The following is a 21,143-nucleotide window of genomic DNA, read 5'->3' as shown; positions in this document are numbered from 1 at the left end:
GGTATATCGTAAGTTTGAGGTTGAGTACTTTCCACAAAGATATCTACTTGTTCCAGCACAATTTGTTAAAACGACTCTTTTCTTAATGATTTACCGTAGTGTCACTGCTGAAAATCAATTTACTATAAAAGTGTAGGTCTATTTCTGAACTGTTTTGTTCCATTGGTCTAAAAGTCTCTCCATACACCAAACCTACACTGTCTTGACTACTGCAGCTTACAGTAAGTTTTAATAGCCAGGGAGCTTAAGTTCTCTAGCCTTCTTTAAAATTATTAATATTCGGGATAATAAATTTTAGAATCAGCTTGTCAATTCTTCAAACAAGTCTGCTGGAATTTTGACTAGAACTCCACTGACTCTAAGAACAGCAACCTCTCTAAAATGATCTAAACAATATTGATTCTTCCAAACCATAAACATGGGATAATTCTCTATTTAGGTCTTAATTCTCTTCAGCAATGTTTTATAGCTTATATACATCATACATACATTTTGTTAAATTCTTAAATATTTTAAACTTTGTTGCTATTATAATGAGCTAAAATTCCATTTTCCAAATGATGACTGTTGATAGAAATAAAATTGATTTTTGTACACTGACTGTGTATTCTATAATCTACCCAAAATCACTTTTAGTTCTAGTACACATTTGTAGGTTTCTTTTTTTTTTGAGACAGAGTCTTGCTCTGCTACCCAGGCTTGAGTGCAGTGGCACGATCTCGGCTCACTGCTAGCTCCACCTCCCAGGTTCACACCATTTTTCTGCCTCAGCCTCTCAAGTAGCTGGGACTCCAGGCGCCCGCCACCACCTTTTGTATTTTTAGTAGAGACGGGGTTTCACTGTGTTAGCCAGGATGGTCTCGATCTCCTGACATCTTGATCCGCCCGCCTCGGCCTCCCAAAGTGCTGGGATTACAGGCATGAGCCACCGCGCCCGGCCAATTTTTTTTTTTTCTAATTTTAGTAGAGACAGGGTTTCACTGTGTTAGCCAGGATGGTCTTGATCTCCTGACATCTTGATCCGCCCACCTCGGCCTCCCAAAGTGCTGTGATTACAGATGTGAGCTGCTGCGCCCAGCCTGTAGTTTTCTTGCCAGTGTCTACATGCACAATTATTTTCTCTGCAAATAAAGACAGTCTGACTTCTTTCTTTCCAATTCATGACCCTTGATTACTGCTCTGCTCTCATTCCACTGGTTAGAACCTACACTAGAGTGCTGAATAAAGTGGCAAAAGCAGAGACCCTTGCCTTGGTTCCTGATCTTAAAAGGAAAGAAATCAGTAGTTCACCACCCAGGAAGCTGTAGCTTTTCATTGCTTTGGAAATCACCTTCTGCTTCTGGTTTCCTGTCTTTCTCATGAAGGTATTTAAGACTGTCCCATTTTCTGAATCTACTGAAATGACTGTTTGGTATTTATGTTTTATTCTAATGTGACAAATTACTTATCCTATTGATTTTCAGATGTCAAACAAATATTGCATTCCTGGAATAAATACTACTTGGGCATAATATCCTTTTTTTATACACCAATAAACTGAATTTGCCAATATTTTGTTAAGAATTTTTGTATCTATTGTCATGAAAAATACTGGCCTATAGTTTTCTTCCAAGGTCTTTGTTTGGTCTGTATCAGGGCTACACAAGTCTCATACAACAAGCTTGGAGGTGTTCCCTCCTCTGTCAAAACTACTGTGTAGAATTCTTATTTATGTCCTTTAATATTTGAAATAATTCAATGAGAAGCCAGGTGGGCCTAAAGTGTTCTCAGTGAAAAGTTTCAGTGATTAGCTAGATTTCTTAAATTGATATAAGGCTATTAATCTATTTTTTCCTTGGGTCAGTTTTAGCAACGTGCATCAGGAAATCTGTCCATTTTTCCTAATGGCAAACAGGTGCCCATTATACTCCTTATTATCTTTTTGATGTCTAGAGGATCTGTAGAAACACACCCCTTTCCATTCTTTTTAAATTTTTTTTATTGGTATGTAATATTTTACATGTTTACTGGGTATATGGGAATATTTATTACATGAACAGAATGTATAATGATCAAGTCAGGGTATTTGTAACATCATCACCTTGAGCATTTATCATTTCTATGAGCTGGGAACATTTCAAGTCTTCTCTTGCAGCTACTCTGAGATACATAATACATTGTTGCTAACTATAGTCACCCTATTCTGCTATTGAAAGTCAGAGCTTATTTCTTCTAACAAATAGTACCCATTAACCAACCTGTCTTCATCTCCTCCTACCACCAACATACCCTTCCCAGCCTCTTGTTATCTATCATTCTATTCTTTACTCCCGAGAGGCCAACTTTTTTAGCTTCCACATGAGTGAGAACGTAATGTGCTTATTTCACCTCGCATAATGACCTCCAGTCATCTATGTGGCTGCAAATGATCTCATTTTTTATGGCCCAATTTTATTCTATTGTGTGTATATATAACACGATGGACACTTAGGTTGATTCCAAATCTTTGCTATTGTGAATAGTGCTGTAATAAACACACAAGTGCAGGTATTCCTTTGACATACTGGTTTCTTTTCCTTTGGATACTCAGTAGTGGGACTCCTGGATTATATGGCATTTCTATTTTTAGTTTCTTTGAGAAATGTCCAGTTTTCCACAGTGGATGTACTAATTTACAGTCCCACCAACATCATATTAAGAGTTTTCTTTTCTCTGCCTCTTCGCTGGCATCTGTTATTTTTTGTCTTTTTAATAGTAGCCATTAAAACTGGGATAAGACATCTCATTGTGGTTTTGAATTGCATTTCCCTAATGATTAATGATGTTGAGCAACTTTTCACACACCCACTGGACACGTGCATGCCTTCTTTCGAGAAATGTCTATTTGTGTCCTTCGCTAACTTTTTTGTTTTTTTTGAGATGGAATTTCGCTCGTCACCCAGGCTGGAGTGTAATGGCGCCATTTCTGCTCACTGCAACCTCTGCCTCCCGGGTTCAAGCAATTCTCCTGCCTCAGCCTCCCGAGTAGCTGGGATTACAGGCACCCACCACCACGTGGGCCCAGCTAATTTTCATATTTTTAGTAGAGATGAGGTTTCACCATGTTGGCCAGGCTGGTCTTGAACTCCTGGCCTCAGGTGACCCACCTGCCTCAGCCTCCCAAAGTGCTGGGATTACAGGTGTGGGCCACCACGCCTGACCTGCCCACTTTTTAATCAGATTATTTGTTGTTTTTACTGTTGAGTTCCTTGTATATTCTGGATATTACAATTTCCCTTGTCAGATGAATAGTTTGCAAATATTTTCTCCCATTCAACAGGTTGTCTCTTCATTCTATCAATTGTTCCTTCTGCTGTATAGAGGTTTTTCAGTTTCTAATATATAGTCCCGTTTGCCTATGTTTTAGGTGTCTGTGTTTCTGAGGTCTTAGCCATAAAATCTCTGCCTAAACCAATGTCCTGAAGCATTTTCCCTGTTTTCTCCCAGTAGATTTGTGGTTCCAGGTCTTATGCTTATGTTTTTCATCCATCTTGTGTTGTTTTGCATATGGTGAGAGACAGGAGTCTGGTTTTATTCTTCTGCATATGGATATCCAGTTTTCCCAGCAACATTTACCTGAAAAGGGTGTCCTTCCCCCAATGTACATTCTTGTTATCTTTGTCGAAAATCAGTTTGCTATAAATACACAGATTTCTGGATTCTCTGTTCCATTGGTCTGTGTCTGTTTTTAGGTCAATACCATGCTGTTTTGGTTACTAGAGTCTTGTAGTATATTCTGAAGTCAGATAGTGTGATGTCTCCAGCTTTGTCCCTTTTGCTCAGGATTGCTTCAGCTATTCGGGATCTTTTTTGGTTCCTTATGAATTTTAGGATTGTTGTTTCTAATTTCACAAAAAGTGACGCTGGTATTTTGATAGAAATTGCCTTGAACCTACACATTGCCTTGGACAGAAGAGTCATTTTAACAATATTAATTCTTCCAATCCATGAGCATGGGATGTCTTTTCATTTGTTTGTGTCCTCTTCAATTTGTTTCATCAGTGCTTTGTACTTTTCCTTGTAGAGATCTCTCATCTTCTCGGTTAAATTTATGCCTAGGTTTTTTTTTTTTTTTTTTTTGGTAGCTATTATAAGTGAGAATACCTTCATGATTTCTTTTTTTGCCTGTTTCATTACTGGTATACAGAAATGCTACTGACTTTTGTATGTTGATTTTGTATCCTACAACTTTACTGATTTATCAGATCTAAGGGTTTTTTAGGTAAAGTAATTAGGTTTTTCTAGACATAGATCATATCATCAGCAAAGAGGGACAATTTGACTTCCTCTTTTCCAATTTGAATGCCTTTTATTCCTTTCTCTCGCTTGACTGCTCTGGCTAGGATTTCCAGTACTACAGGGAATCTCTCTTCCACTCTTGATATTGGTTATGTATCTTTTCTCTTGTTTTTTTTTCCCCCACCATTCTAGACAAAGATTCATCAATAAAATTGATCTTTTCAAAGAATCCTTTTTTGTTTTTCAGTTCCATCTATCTTCTCTGTCATTTACCCATTTTCAATTCCACTGATTTCAATTATTCTCTTTTATTACTTCATTCCTGTTTTTACTTTGGGATTAACTGGATTCTAGAAGTAAACAGAAACTGTTTCAATATAGCTCCTTTCTTTGTGCAATTACTGTCATATATTTCATCTTTATATGTTATAAGCCTAACAACAATTTAATTTCATAATTATTGTCTATTTTTGTTTAAAAGATGAAATGATGACAAAAATATACTGTCTGTGGCAAAACTCCTCAAAGGTAAAAGAACAGCATTTCCTAAAATCTACTGTCAACTTTGATGACAGACTTTCAGCTTTTCTTCTACACATTTTTAAAAAGTTATATGTAGCTGTAACCATACTCTAATTACTTAATTGCTTCTCTATATGCGTTGAGAATGTCTACATTTGAAAAATTATATACAATGAAAGGTAGGTTTTTTTTTTCAATACATCATGACATTTAGTAAGGTGAAACTTTTATACAGAATATATTTCCTGCTTTTAAGACTGATTCCTCTGGCCAAGTTAAAAGAATTGTATTTAATCTAATTATTAACTAAACTTAATTTAAATGAATAGAGTTAATATAAATTCTATACTGGCAAGAGAAGCTACTGTTTTTAAGACTTCAATACAGGCTCCCAGCACTTTGGGAGGCCGAGACGGGCAGATCACGAGGTCAGGAGATCGAGACCATCCTGGCTAACACGGTGAAACTCCGTCTCTACTAAAAAATACAAAAAATTAGCCGGGCGAGGTGGCGGTAGCCTGTAGTCCCAGCTACTCGGGAGGCTGAGGCAGGAGAATGGTGTGAACCCGGGAGGCGGAGTTTGCAGTGAGCTGAGATCCGGCCACAGCACTCCAGCCTGGGCAGCAGAGCGAGACTCCGTCTCAAAAAAAAAAAGACTTCAATACATACTACTAAACTGCTATCCAAATGTACTCTTGTAAATTCCCATCAATGTGCCAGTTTCACCACATTTGGAATTATCATTTGCAAAATCTTTCATTTTTGAAATGCTAAAAGTATTTTTCACCATTCTTCTGTGGATTTCTTTGATTACCCCCTTATCTCTCACTTTTTTCCCTGTGTTTCACCAAAAGGATTTTACCTACTTTATCGAGAGGTTTTCTCAGGTTCCTCTGGGGATCTGCTTTACAGACTTAACTTCTAGATCTTTAGCCAACTTCCCTTAGGCCAATTTGTATAAACACTGAATCTGAAGATGAATAAATGCACTAAGACATTGTCTCTTCAACGTTATTTTCTTGAAATGTCCAGCATGGTCTTGGAGTTTTTAGAAGACTCAAAATTGGGAAATGAAGACAATCAGGAGTTTGTTACAATTTCCACCGTTAAAATAGAGACTCCTCCATTATGATTCTAACAGTACACTAACCGTCAGCAAGACTACCAGGATTTGTACAGACGTGCTATTACATGCATCCCATTTGTGTTTAAAAACTCAAATATTTTTGGACCATTGTAAAACCCTAAGTTTTCATCATTTTGAAGCAGGATGCTTGAAAGTAAAGCAGGAAAATACCACTTATATGCACAGGCCAATGTTCCACTGTCAGTCCTTCATATCCATGTGTTCCCTAGCAGAGCATCAACAAACCACAGATGAAAAATAATTTGATTAAAAAATTAGAAATAACAATACAACAATAAAAATACATTTTTAAAAAACAATACAGTATAACAACTACTTACACAGCATTTACAGTGTGTTAGGTATTATAAGTAGTTTAAAGATGATTTTAAAGTATACAGGAAGATACGTGTAGGTTATATGCAAATATATGCCATTTTCTCCCAGGGATTCGAGTATCTGTGGTTTTGTTACACTGAGGGGGTAGTTCTGGAACCAATCCTCTGTAGATACCAAAGGACAACTGTGCTCTCCAATATGGCAGCCACTTGTCACACATAACATTTAAAACATGGCTAGCGTGTCTGAGGAACTGAACTTTTTAATTAACTTGGCTGAAATATAAATAACCACACCTGCTATGGACAGCACAGGCTTACATTAAACTAAAAAGAGAGCCACACTGTGTTTTCCTTTTGGAATATAGGTAGTGTCAGTTACCCAACTCAAACTTGCTCATGTTCTCAACAAAACTGGATTTCTCCAGAAGCATCAGCAAGTGTGGCTTCATATGGTCGCTCCCCACCAGGCTGTCTGTGGTCACAATGCTCTCCCCAAACTATGGTCACAGGCAACCTCTTTCTCTGATTTTGGCTAGCTCTGTGTGATCACTGGTCGATGGTTTCACCAGGCAGGTATCTGAATTTAACACAAGTAAAATCTGATCCATCAATATATTTGAGTAATTTCTAGTTGGGTGAGTGACTGGTATTAGATACCTATGTCCCATTTATTAAACTGCATCTGGCTAGCTTCACTCCTGTTCCTTTGCTAATCTTCATTTCAATTAACGACAATCTTCCTAATCCTCAGGCCAAAACCTCAGTCATTCTTGATTTATTTCACTCTCACCTCACATCCCAGCTTATTTTCTTGCCTTAGGGCTTACGCCCTTCTGATATGTCCACATACTATAACCAGCTAGATTACTAAAGCACGAATCTGTTCTCCCATTCCTCTGTCAAATGTTTTGACACCTCACCAATGTCCCTACAATTACTGGATATGCTCCAATCCTACTGAACATTTTCCAGCTCCTAAAACCAAAAGTGTTCCTTCTTTCCTTCAACTTGTCACATGCAGTGTACCCTGAGCTGGAATAATTCCACACCTCCATCCTTCCAGTCTCCATCCTTGCCTCACCTTTCCAAATTTCCACTCCAACCCTGCTTTATCTAGGAAGCCTTCCTTGCACTCATCCACCCACCCCAGCAGACAGTGAGGACCTTATTACACAGGGCACTTAAATTCACTCTTTTGGAACTGCCTTGTTTTCTTAGGGGCAATACAGAATTATAGGTAAGACAACAGTTTGAATCCCAGCTCCACTGCTTATGAAGTAATGACCTTGGGTGAATTACTTACTCTTCTGCAGCTTAGAATTTTTAATGTAAAAACTGATAATACTTACAATCCTAAAAGAGCTGTGAGGAATTTGGCATATACTAAACCCTCAATAAATGTTGGCTATAACTCTATCCCCCAGCAGATGATGAAGTACTAGAAGGAGAGCCCCATATTTGCTCATTTCTGCAACTTGGGGCCCAGCCCTGCACCTGGCATCTATTAGGTGCTCAATTAATATTTGCTGAATACATAGTTTATAAGGGATCAACTGGCCACCTTGTCTATCTATATATATGAATTCTTGTTTTCTTTCTCTCTGTCTCTACACACACATACACACACACACACACAGCAGGGTGAGAAGGTGAGGGAGAGTGAAAAGTCAAGTCTTGTTTCTTATGAGCTTTTCTACTCACTGTTCCCTATTGAGATCTTTGACTTCCTTTTGGTTTACTATCCACCACAAAATAAGCTACTAACAGGAAGAGCCAATCTGACTGGAGTTCACAAAGTTTTAAGCTACTAACAGGAAGAGCCAATCTGACTGGAGTTCACAAAGTTTTAAAGAAATTACATTGTTTTGAGGCCGGGTGTGGTAGCTCATGCCTGTAATTCCAGCACTTTGGGGGGCTGAGGTGGGTGGATCACCTGGGATCAGGAGTTCGGGACTAGCCTAGCCAACATGGTGAAACCCCATCTCTACTAAAAAAAAAAAAAAAAAAAAATTAGCCGGGTGTGGTGGCACACGCCCGTAGTCCCAGCTACTCGGAAGGCTAAGGCAGGAGAACCGCTTGAACTTGGGAGGTGGAGGGTGCAGTGAGCCAAGATCACGCCACTGCACTCCAGCCTGGGTGACAGACCGAGACTCCATCTCAAAAGGAAAGGAAAGGAAAGGGAATCGGAAAGTAAAGATAAACTACATTGTTTTGCAAGTAACAGGTATAGCTGAGGCGGGAGGACTGCTTGAGCCCAGGAGGTAGAGGTTGCGGTGAGCTATGATTATGCCACTGCACTCCTGGGTGTGCCACTGCACAGCCTGGGTGACACAGGGAGAGCCTGTGGGAGGTGGGGGATGTATGACATATTCAAGCGACTTCCTAATCCCACCAAAAGGCAGCCCATTTCCAATCTTTTTTGATAAAAGCAAAGATTAGTCTTGTCTCTGTAAAACTGAGGAACAATTACTTTAGATAATTGGTGTTAGTTTTCGCTCTCTTTCTTGATGGAAGCAAAACAGATATGGGTTCTACCCTCAAGAAGCTTTAGACTAATCGGAGATACAGACATTAAATAAAGATCTATAAAACAATTCATTGTGCTCATGACAGCTGTAATAATAAAAAGTACAGGGAACAATAATATCACATAACAGAAGGATAACGTTACACAGGGAACAATAGTATCACATAGCAAGGATATATATAAGAATTCTAGGTGACCTGGTCTGGCTGGTAAGAGAAGGTTTCCCTGAGAAAATGATCAGTGAGAGCTGAGAGAGAAGCAGGCAGAGCAACGTGATGGGGCAGGGGTGGGGAGTGAGCAGAAGAGTGATCCAAGAGGGTCCCAGGCCAAAACCTTTGCACTCAGTGACTCTGAAAGAACACAGAGGGGCTGTGGCTCAAAGCTGCAGCTGGAAAGGTAAGAGGAGCCAGGCATTGCAGGACCATGTGGATCACATTATAAACTTTCAATATTATCGTAAGAGAAATGGGAAACCAATTGTGGAATTTTTTTTTTTTTTGAGACAGAGTCTCGCTGGGTCACCCAGGCTGGAGTGCAGTGGCCGGATCTCAGCTCATTGCAAGCTCCGCCTCCCGAGTTTACGCCATTCTCCTGCCTCAGCCTCCCGAGTAGCCAGGACTACAGGCGCCCGCCACCTCGCCCGGCTATTTTTTTGTATTTTTTAGTAGAGACGGGGTTTCACCGTGTTAGCCAGGATGGTCTCGATCTCCTGACCTCGTGATCCGCCTGTCTCGGCCTCCCAAAGTGCTGGGACTACAGGCTTGAGCCACCGCGCTTGGCCCAATTATGGATTTTTAAAAGGAAATATTTTTATTTCCATTTTAACAGGTTACATTCTTTGGAGACAGGTTGGGAGAGGGCAAGACTGGAAGCAGGGATGGAAGAGACCACTGTAACAGTCCTGGTGAGGAATGTTTCCTGGCCCAAGAATGGGGTAGCATCTCCAGGGAAAGGAAGTGAAAAGATCTGACAACTTTTTAGGAGGCAGAATCAATAAGACTTAGCCATCAGTCATATTGGAGGTAAAGAAAAGGTACCAAGGATGGTTTCTAGATTTCTGGCATGGCAATCAGAGGCTGTGGTGTCGTTTGCTAGAATGAACACTGTAGTGAGAATATGAACACAGCTTGTGTTGTGCTGACGACATCTATGAGCCATGGGAGTGCAGAGGTTAAACACACTTGGCTACACTGGTCTAGAGGTCACAAGCCAGGACTAGACTAAATACAGAGCATACCTAAGCACCACAAGTGGCCACAAGCAAGTGGGGCAGTAGGTGTTTTCTTCTACTAATTTTTCTAAGTCGGTTCATAATACACTAGGTGAAACACTCTCTAAATCTTTTATTCTACTAGGAAAAGGATATCAGGTAAGAGGTGCTATATAAAAACAAATATAGGGCTTATCCAAAATATTTGTTGTTTTAAATAAAAACTCAGAAATGGAACCACACATATATGAAACTCTTATATCTGACCTAGCAGTGCACGGTAATGAAGAAAGAAGGCATGATTTAGGCTATCTTTATGGGAAAAAAGTGAAACTTTACCAGGCTACCTCATATACACCAAATCCAATTCTGAACAGATTAAAAACCTAAATGTCATAAAACATTTTAGAAGAAAATAAAGGCAAATAATGACCCTGCAGTATATTTCCTAAACAAGACACAAAGGGCACAAACTATAAGGCTAAAGAAAACCATAATTCACCTACATTAAAATGTAGACTTTTGCCCAACAACAAAAACAAGAATGTGAAAAACAAACTACAAAAAGAGAGAAAATATTGCAACATATTAACAAAGGAGAATATATAAACAATCCCAACAAATCAATAAGACAAAAAGCCCAGTCTTTCAATGTTTGTTACTCATGTCATTTTTTCAAAGAAAAAAAAAAAAAAAGAGAGAGAGAGAGAGGCAGGCATGTCACACCAGGAAGGAGAAAACCATCTGGTAGTACATCACTAACAAAGGCAGGTGAATAGGCACTATCCTGCCCTGTCAGTAAGAACATAAAATGATGACAATCTCTTTGGAGGACAACTTGCCAATATCCATAAAAAATGTTTTGACTTGGCAAATGCACTTCTAGCACTTAGTCAAGAAATAAACTCTCACATAATGTAATATGATCAGTCAAGGACATTCTCTGTGATGTTTCCAGTAGCAGAAAAATGAAAACATAAAATGTCCGACAATAGAAAGTGTAAATAAATTACATCTATACGATGGAATCTGAGACAGAGTCCTATGCAGATAAGGAACTATCATTAAATTAACTGTCGTGAAAAAATCAAGAGATGGAACAGAACGTTTAAAAAAGGGAGTTGGCTACAAGGTAGAAAATGGAAAAATATTTCTGCCTACATGCATAGACTATCTCTGGATGGTACAAAAGAAACCAGCGAAAGACATAGCCTCTAGGAAGAAGAGTAAGGGACTGGGGCTAAAAGTTAGAGATTTGCCCCTCATTGATCAGTCTATAGCAGCTTTAATTTGCTTTTTAACCATGTATGTATGCACTACCTTTTAAAAAACAAAATCTCCTGCTGTGAACATTTCAGCCATTCTCAAAAAATAAAAGAGAATAAACAAACGATAGTATATCCATACTTATCAATAGCTGAAAAGAAGAGTGAATCAATATGTATTAATAGAACCGATAGAAAGTTTCTTTGGGGATAATGAAAATGTTTTAAAATTGACTGTGGTGATGAATATCCAACTCTATGAATATGCCAAAAGCCATTAACTGTACACTTTAAATGAGCGAATTCTATGGCATTTGAATTATATCTCAATAAAGCTATTAAAACATATATAGATATACAGTCATATACTGCTTAACAACAGGGATACATTCTGAGGACTAGGTTGTTAGGTGATTTCGCTCTTGTGTGAACATCATAAAATGCACTCACACAAACCTAGATGGCACAGCGTACTACACACCCAGGTTATATCATATAGCCTACTATTCCTAGGCCACAAGCCTGTACAGCATGTTACTGTACTGAATACTGTAGGCAACTGTAATACAATGGTATTTGTGTACCTAACCATAGAAAAGGTACAGTAAAACATGGTATTATAATTTTATGGGACCACCACTGTAAATGGGGTCCATGATTGAGCAAAACGTCCTTATGCTGCATGTAACCAGATACATACACATATACAGAGAGAAAGATTCAGAAACTTTAGCCCAAGCTGGTCGACCTGCAGCCCAGGACAGCTTTGAATGCAGCCTAACACAAATTCATAAACTTTCTTGAAACATCATGAGAATGTTTTGCTTTTTTTTTTTTTTAGCTCATCAGCTATTGTTAGTGTTAGTACATTTTATTCGTGGCTCAAGACAATTATTCTTCCAATGTGGCCCAGGGAAGCCAAAAGATTGGACACCCCTGCTACAGCCTCTAAGCCCCTCACTGGTTTTTTTCTTTTTTTCGCCCCACATTGGTTTTGATAAAGTTTTATTGGAACACTGCCACACCCATTAATTTACATACTATCTGTGGCTGCCTCCATGCTATGACAGCAGAGCTGGGTAGTTACAAAAGCCAGTATGGCATACAAAGTCTAACATGTTTACTATCTGGCCTTTTACAGAACAAGTTTGCAGACCCCTGTTATTAAAAAAGTCTTTAAGTCACACAGTTGTATAAAAAACAACAGTTGTAGAATTACACAGTCAGTATATTATTGATGTTGAAAAACCACACACAACATAATACCATAGAATTTTTTTTTTTTTTTTTTTTTTTGAGACAGAGTTTCGCAGTTTTGCCAAGACAGGAGTGCAGTGGCATGATCTCGGCTCACTGCAACCTCCACCCACCAGGTTCAAGCGATTCGCCTGCCTCAGTCTCCTGAGTAACTGGGATCACAGGCACCCGCCACCATGCCCAGCTAAATTTTTATTTTTAGTAGAGATGGGGTTTCGCCACTTTGGCCAGGCTGGTCTCGAACTCCTGACCTCAGGCGATCCACTCACCTTGGGGCGTGAGCTACTGTGCCTGGCCATATGACTGAATTTCTATGAGTTCATGTAATAGTGTTAGGAAATACACTAGAAGGGTAAGCACTAAACCAAATGTATACCCAGTTACATCCACACAGAGGCAGATGGACAAGGATTATAGTTAGTCAAAGGGGACTTTGGCTTTATTTGTAATTTAGCTGAAGATTTGCTTTGTTTGAAAGAGACAATATTCATGTATTACTTGAATAACAGAATATTTTTTATTAACTTTTTTTAAAGTGAGGCTGGCAGAAGTGAAAAGCAACAGGATTAGGTGGAATAAACATTGTGAGCCCTGATCTTGGTCTTAAATGTCATGAAACCCTGCATAAAATTTTAACCGTTCTGACTTTACACCCACCTTTTACTTTTTACGTATCTTTTTCCTGGCATTCCACTTCTATTTCCCTTTCATCAACTTCAGAACTGAGGTTTTTGTGTTATAAGGTGAAATTATATGGAAGACAAGCTACAAAGTAGGCACAGGCCAGAGAATTTCTGGGTTTTGACAATGGTCAACTATTTCAGGCATATAGTTCCCATTTCAGGGCCCCTGGGCCATGCAGCTATGCCTAGTCTCAGTGTTAGCACGCCTTGCAATCAGTCCATCCTGTTAGCCTTTGTATTCATATTATTCACATGACCCTCATAAGAATTCTAGAACTTCCAACATTTTTCTGCACCTCAAAATGCAAGTAAGTTTGGCTAGTTTTGTAACAAAGTGCACCTTAGCAAGGAAACTAAATCACTTCTAATGAGCAATTAAAGCCCTAGAATGGCACGTATGTAATTTGAGTCCCCAACCAAGCTGCTTTCAACCATAATTTACAGAGATAGTATGGGTATACATGATCAAATATATATAAAATCCATCTCTAGGAAAATAAAGTAGGTTGAAATTCAACTGGAGAAAGTAGTTTTGGACAATTATTGGTTTAAAAACCATGGGAATGGACAGTTTTTCGAAGCAAAAACAATATGTCAAATATAGTTTCCAATTGCATATATTTATACAAAATTAGACCTCAGATAAGCAATCTTCTTATAGTATACCTACAAACTATGTACAGTTTCTGGAAAAAACAAGTGCTCTAAAATAACAAAGGAAAGCATCTAAAACAAAAAGATAAGGATAGGGTATCATTAGGCCATGATGTTTAAAGGACTGGTGCTCGGTCTATATGCTTGAGCAATAATCAACACGGGAAACTTGTGTAATTCTCTAATTATGAGTATACCACAGCCACTTCTGCTTCTGAAACAAAAGCAGCTGGACAACCTGAAGAAAGGCTGCTTAGCTGAAATAACCTGGGCAAACCCGGCTGTACAGAAACTACAGTTTCAGGGAAAAGAATCCATTCATAAAACTGATCTTTTAAACAATCTGGTTTTAAACAAAAAGGCACACTTATAGCAAATCTTCACAAAGGAGAGAGAATAAAATGTAGAGTATTAACAGAAGAGAAGCATTAGAAATTACACATAGACACATTTTAAACTAAAAATAATTTATGCTTCTCCTTGGGGAAAAAGATTTGCTTCTACAAAACTCACCTCCGTGTTCTAGAAAAACCCGAACGCATCTTTCCTTTCCTCTTGCTGCAGAGAAATGAAGCAGAGTCCAGCCATTAGCATCTCGGCCATTTGGAGAATAGCCTTGTTCTAACATCTTTCGCACTGTGTGGACATCTCCAGCAGCCACCGCAGCCTGAATCTGCAACTCTTCCTGGAGTTCAGGGTTCCTTCGACAATGATGGTGTAACATCCTAGCTGAGTCCACTTTTTACAAAGGATTCATTAGGTCACGGGGATCAGCCTTTAAGAAGAGAAGGTAGAAAATGTAAAATTTAGAATAGCTGGTTCCTGATACTGTGTCCATTAAATATCACAGAACATTCCATTTGCTAAATCAGTAAACCTTACTAATGACAGTGCATACTACTAGCCGCGTGTGGTGGTGCACACCTATAGTCCCAGCAACTCAGGAAGCTGAGGTGGGAGGATTACCTGAACCCAGGAGATCAAAGCTGCAGTGAGCCATGACAGCACCACTGCACTCCAGTCTGGACCATAGAGCAAGACCCTATCTCAAAAAAACAAAAAAAACAAACAAACTAGCAAGATGATACAATATATTTTAAAACCTTAAGAATCTAAACAATCAGGCCAGGCACAGTGGCTCATGCCTATAATCCTAGCACTCTGGAAGGCCAAGGCAGGCGGCTCACTTGAGGCCAGGAGTTCGAGACCAGCCTGGCCAACACGGTGAAACCCCGTCTCTACCAAAAACACAAGCTGGGTGTGGTGGCACATGCCTGTAATCCCAGCTATTTGGGTGGCTGAGGCACAAGAATTGCTCGAACCCGGGAGGTGGAGGTTTCAGCGAGCTGAGATTGTACCGCTGCACTCCAGACTGGGTAACAGAGTGAAATTCTGTCACACACACACAAAAAAAGAATCTAAACAATCTGATGATTAACCACATGATAAAATTACTGAAAGGAAAAGTAGTACAGTGAATTCTCATACTCTCTAATAGGTCAGAAAAGAGGACTGTACTAAAACCCAATATAGAATGAAATATCTGGCCAGGCACAGTGGCTCATGTCTGTAATCCCAGCACCTTGGGAGGCCAAGGCAGAAGGGATCACTTGAACCCAGGAGTTCGAGACTAACCTGGACAACACAGTGAGACCCTGTTTCTACAAAAAAATACAAAATAAAAAAATTAGCCAGGCATAGTAGTGTGCACCTGTAGTCCCAGCTACTCAGCAGGTAGAAGCAGGAGGATCACTTGAGCCTGGATCGAGGCTGCAGTGAGCTGTGATTGTGCCACTGCACTCCAGCCTGGGATACAGAGCAAGACCCTATCTCAAAAATTAAAGAAAGTAAAATGAGACCTCCTTTATGGAAACAGGAACAGTCCAAAGTGAAATGGTAAAAAGTTGCATCTTACGCATGTATACAAAAACATTTTTAGTGTGTTTTTAAGTTTTTAACTACATACAGCAAACTAAACAAACAAGCTTCTGGAAAGCAACTCCAGGTGTGCTAACTGGAAGGAATAGATTAGACTCATCTCTTAACTAGCAGCCTGTTTCTAAAAATTTTTTAAAGTGTGATAAAGCCCTTTAAAGACATTTCTGTTCTCATATGTAGGTTAGACATCTCAGGATAATCTTGCTACCAACAATCATTTATCTTGCAAAACTTATTATAGACTGTATAAAGGCAAACTTAGGCCTAACTTAAGTCAAATCGTTACAACTTAAGAATACAAATATCCTATGTTGTTTTATACATAGGAAATGGTGTTATTACCTACTCATAAGTATCATGACTAAGTGCTCAACTTTAAAAATATCAAGCTACTTCTACAAATAGCTATTTCCTCAGAGAAGACTGCCTCTTTTTTTTTTTTGAGACAGAGTCTTGCTCTGTCCCCCACGCTGGAGTGCAGTGGCGCAATCTCGGCTCACTGCAAGCTCCGCCTCCATTCTCCTGCCTCAGCCTCCCAAGCAGCTGGGACTACAGGTGCCCGCCATCACACCCGGCTAATTTTTTTGTATTTTTACTAGAGACGGGGTTTCACCCTGTTAGCCAGGATGGTCTTGATCTCCTGACCTCGTGATGTGCACTCCCAAAGTGCTGGGATTACAGGCTTGAGCCACCGCACCCCGCCACAAGATTGCCTCTTATTTCTTCTCTCAATTCCTTCACAAAAATTGTCCCTTCTCAGAAATTTTAAAATGAGAATCCTTTCAGAATAGGTTTTTGCTTATTCTCAGTCATAACAGAAAATGCTGAAGACCATTCGAAGGAACTAATGGAAACTTACTATGTTCACAATCATCCTTAACGATTTTCTTTTTAACAAAGTGATTATGTTGGCACTTAAAATGAGGTCTACCATGCAAGAAAAAGACTGAAACAATATCAAAACAAACCTGGGTTTTCTTTAGTGCGTGGTGTATTTAGTACACATTAACCGATTTGAGAGAGAAGTAAAAAAGTTAAATGAGTTTTCCCCCAGAACAACACAGATGACCAATGACCCTGAGTCAACTCACCTTATGGAAGAGTGTCCCTTCTCCTGATGTATAGATTGCCTAATAACCATTGTGCACATACAGCATCGTGCGGAGGGGCTTCAAAGTATGTCCAGCCTGCAGAGCAAAATAGCCTTCTTGACCTAAAAACAAATAAAAATAACAGTCATAGGAAAATTCCTTAAAAGAATCATCATAGCTGTCTGCACAGTCTATCTTTTGATGAATTTAAAGTTCAGGGCTTTACAATAAATCTGTAGAGCAGAGAAAGAACTCAGATCAACTCTTACAGAAAATAACGATTTAGTTTCAGGATTTTTCCCCCAAAATGCTGCTATTTGAAAAAGAGCAAATAAAAAAAATAATAAATCATATATTTGGAATTTGGATGCAAGCATAGATTCTTCATTTTCCTCTATTGAGAATACAGTTTCAGACTTGCTTTATCTGAATTACTTTTTAACTGACACCATTAGTCACCTGCACTTTCTAAACAGGACTTAAATGAGAATATGTGTGCATTAAATATAGTAGGTGGCCTGGGTTAAAATAAAATCTGACAACTAAAAGGAGACTGCGTCTTTAAATGCTTTTTCTTCACATGCCCTAAAGGCATCAAGTCAATCACTTTGAAATTGTTATTCCTTTATGCATACACCAAACTAGATAAAACATTAACAACAGCCTTGCCAGGTTCCCCATTTGAATTCTGAATAAACTCTCTCTACAACTAAAAGAAAAGGGATCATTCTTCTTGTCAATTAAATTCCAGCTCTGTTAATTCCATCAAGGTTAAGGACACAAAGTGACTTCCACACAAAACTCTAGGAATTACGTATTGGGAGAACTACTACCCCATCCCCTGATGGTGGGTGAGCATCATTTAAACCTTCAGACAAGAAAAGGTCAGACAACTTAGCAACCTGGCATGTGGCAGTTGTATGTCCTGCCAGCTGCACACCAGAATTTTCAACCAATTCAAATTGGTATAGTCACTTCTCTCTTTTCCTCTATTCTCATCTACTTTTCCTTGTCAAACTTCTTCAAGGAAGGTAAAGAGTTTGCCAACTTGCCCTCGGAAATAAAGTTTGTTTTAAAATTCTATTATTATTTCTAAATAAATGAGGCAGACAGGATCAGAACAAATCCTACGAAACAAGCTGTGAAACATGCAAAAAGATCCTTATACAAATGGCTGATTCCAAGACTGGAACATTGCACGGTGCCAGAAAGCAAGGAGGTGCTCAAAGAAACACACCACGATGGGGGAAGTCAAAGGGACACAGGAGCCAACTGAAAGATCCCTCAATAGCCAAAGAGGGAACAACTGGAGCAATACTTAAAATAGTACCAAATGACAAAGTACGAAGCAGATACCAAGAGTTCACACTGATACAAATAACTGACTGGATAAATAAAGAGGGGGAGAAACACATCTGTTGTTCAGAATTCCAAATAATTTGTATAGAGAGTCCCTCCTCAAGATGGTGACAAACATATATGTTAATACAAGATGTTAATAGGAGGAACTGAGTGTCGAGCATCTAAGTGGACATCTGAGTGGACATCTCACTTCTAAGTGTGTCCTCAGCACCCCTTGCTTCCCATAAGAAGTAAAAATGACCCAATATAGCTTCAAGCCTGTAAGAATTCCTGTGGTTGTTGCTGGCTTCGAACTACCCATCTCCACATCCACGGAGGCAGCTGGAAGTGACAGGGAAGAGGGCATGAGAGCTGAGCAGAATAGGAAATGGTGTTAATTTATTAACAATATCAAGAGAAGGCCTGGTGGTAGAAGATGAAGTGGCGAAACTATTTCTCCCCACAAGAAAGATGCACAGGCGGTAGCAACTTGTGATAATTCCATATGAGCTCCTTCAGTCAAACAAACAAATGTCTACGGAATGCTTCACACCTACTTGGCACAGTGATAGGATCTGGCCATAGGTAGCACCTCCAGGTGGTATTACAATAGAGTTCTGCATACTTAAAATTAATTTTTTAAAATCCCAGACATTTTAAGATTATTTTTCTCTTTTCTGAAAATACCAAGTGCTATAAACAATAACCACAGGTTTAAACCAAAAAAGTACTCCCTGCATGTACTAGTGCATCAGTGTTTACCAGAAAAAAACATACACACAAGTCATGCACACATGATCCCCGTCAGTGCACTGCTTTGAATTATGACAGACAATAATTTATTATAAAAGACCCCCAAATAGTCAAAAGCATGAACAAGTAATTTCCTCTTGGTGTTACTTTATGAGAGCTGCACCTGACAGAGTAGGGCTAGTCACATGTGTATAAATGAAGAAAAGACCATGGAGCTGAAAAGCGAACACAATATCCAGCGGGAAAGATGTCTATTAAAAAACGACAGAGGAAGTCCAGAGATGAGAATGGAAGAAAGCCTATTTTCCCTCAGGGAGTTTACTAAAAAACTGATAGCTCATGGAAGTCACCTATAAAATAAAAAACGAATATAGCAAAGGAAGTAATTTTCTGGTTTTTTTTTTTTTTTGAGATGGAGGCTTGCTCTATCGCCAGGCTGGAATGCAGTGGTGTGATCTCTGCTCACTGCAACCTCTGCCTTCAGGGTTCAAGCAATTCTCCTGCCTCAGCCTCCCAAGTAGCTGGGACTACAGTCGCAAGCCACCACGCCCGGCTAATTCTTGTGTTTTTAGTAGAGACAAGGTTTCATCATGTTGGCCAGGATGATCTCAATCTCTTGACCTCGTGATCCACCCGCCTTAGCCTCCCAAAGTGCTGGGATTACAGGTGTGAGCCATTGTGCCCGGCCAGGAGGTAATTTTCTAAGTTACGTATGTTCAGTTAAGCTTTTGTGGACCCAGGAGCTACTGATACTCTGAGGGTATGATCTTGAGAAATTCCATTCTAGGTTTCAGTCAGAAGGAAAAAAAAAAAGCATACAAACAAGGAAGACTTTCTTTTCCACTCGGGGTCAAAATAAAACAATCTAGGCTCCAAGCTTTAGTACTACTGACCATTTTAAAAACTACTAATTTAGAAATTCAAATACATTACTATCTAATTTCCATATAGATGCCAAGTGAAGTTCATTTAAACCCGAAACTTCTTGCTTCACACAGTTAAAAGTCTATACTGATAGAACAGAGTGAAGAATAAAATAAACATAAAACAAAATATGCTTAAGACCCGTCCAAAGTTACAAAACCTTCACCAAATTTGACCATATTTCCCAAATTTCCTTTGGCATAAATGATTAAATATTAATGACTTTTTGCATATTATTATCATTAAAAGTCCACACAGTTTTGATTAAGTGATGTAAACTGAACTGTGCTTTCCGATGTCACATAAACTTAGAAACAAGATATTGGCTTGCTACTCAAAGAAAGAAATAAGCATTTCTTTGCAAAGTAAACAAAAATACATGCTGCTAAGAAAATAAATGCAATCAGCAACTCCAATGACACTGGGTCTGAGGAAAAAAAAAAATCCTTCAATGGTTCACATTCACAAGATCTAAGAGGGAAGATGGATGCAAAAACATTACCCGGTCCTACCAAAATGGAGAACATGGCTGAGACGCCTGTTCACAAGCTCTACTGATAGGATCAGGAGCCTGGAACCCAAAATAAAGTAGAACTGTTATTTTAATAACACTCAACAAAATATGGCATAGTGGTTATGTTCCAAAACAAATAAAGGCATTAGTATTTCCTCCAAATTACTGGGCCTCCATATAACATAAGGGTTTATTACCATGCACAACTTATCCATGACTCACATAAATTCCAGCAGAGAAACCAGTAACTTTCATGAAGTGTGGATGAAGCAACAGAAGAAATTTTAGAATTCACTTATCCAGACCCAACTCAAAGCTTAAATCACAAGTATTATAATGATGAGGTCCTGTCAATATTATCCTATTAACCCAGGTCTGCCAACACCATCTTTGTAGCCTCATGTGTCAGTTCCTAGAAAGTTTGCAAGAAAAGAGACAATCATCCTACATAAGAAGTGCATTCAGTTGATTATGAAATGGAAGGCTGCAAGTCAGGTAACAGATATGCCAATATAAATGATATCTGGCTTTAGACCTTTTAGGAATGGGGTGTATCTCTGCGTCACCAAAGTTAAACATGAACGAATTAAAGAGATATTGTATGTGTCACAGTATTAAATAATTGTAAATGACATCACTTTATGTGTAAAGAATGTAAGTACTGGCCACAGTATACTAAAGATGCATCACTGTATATCTTCAATTAAAATCAATTATTCGCCCTACATGATTATAAATCT

The 21,143-nt window shown here is 39.0% G+C and overlaps 1 protein-coding gene across 1 annotated transcript in view; it reads right to left on the bottom strand.

The window, feature by feature from the left end:
* Positions 1-21,143, bottom strand: part of ASB7 (ankyrin repeat and SOCS box containing 7) — a 47,358-nt gene that overhangs the window by 23,289 nt on the left and 2,926 nt on the right. Inside the window, exons 3-4 of the mRNA XM_011957469.1 lie at positions 16,872-16,993; positions 14,356-14,617 (exon numbers count right to left, since the gene is read on the bottom strand). Coding sequence (XP_011812859.1) covers positions 14,356-14,566 — 211 coding nt within the window. The 5' untranslated portion in view covers positions 14,567-14,617; positions 16,872-16,993. The remainder of the gene's footprint in view (positions 1-14,355; positions 14,618-16,871; positions 16,994-21,143) is intronic.

The sequence above is a fragment of the Colobus angolensis genome, unplaced genomic scaffold, assembly GCF_000951035.1.
Source record: "Colobus angolensis palliatus isolate OR3802 unplaced genomic scaffold, Cang.pa_1.0 Scaffold112, whole genome shotgun sequence".
NCBI lineage: Eukaryota > Metazoa > Chordata > Mammalia > Primates > Cercopithecidae > Colobus > Colobus angolensis.
The sequence above is the reverse complement of the archived record's forward strand: the minus strand, read 5'-3'. Positions and strand labels throughout refer to the sequence as shown.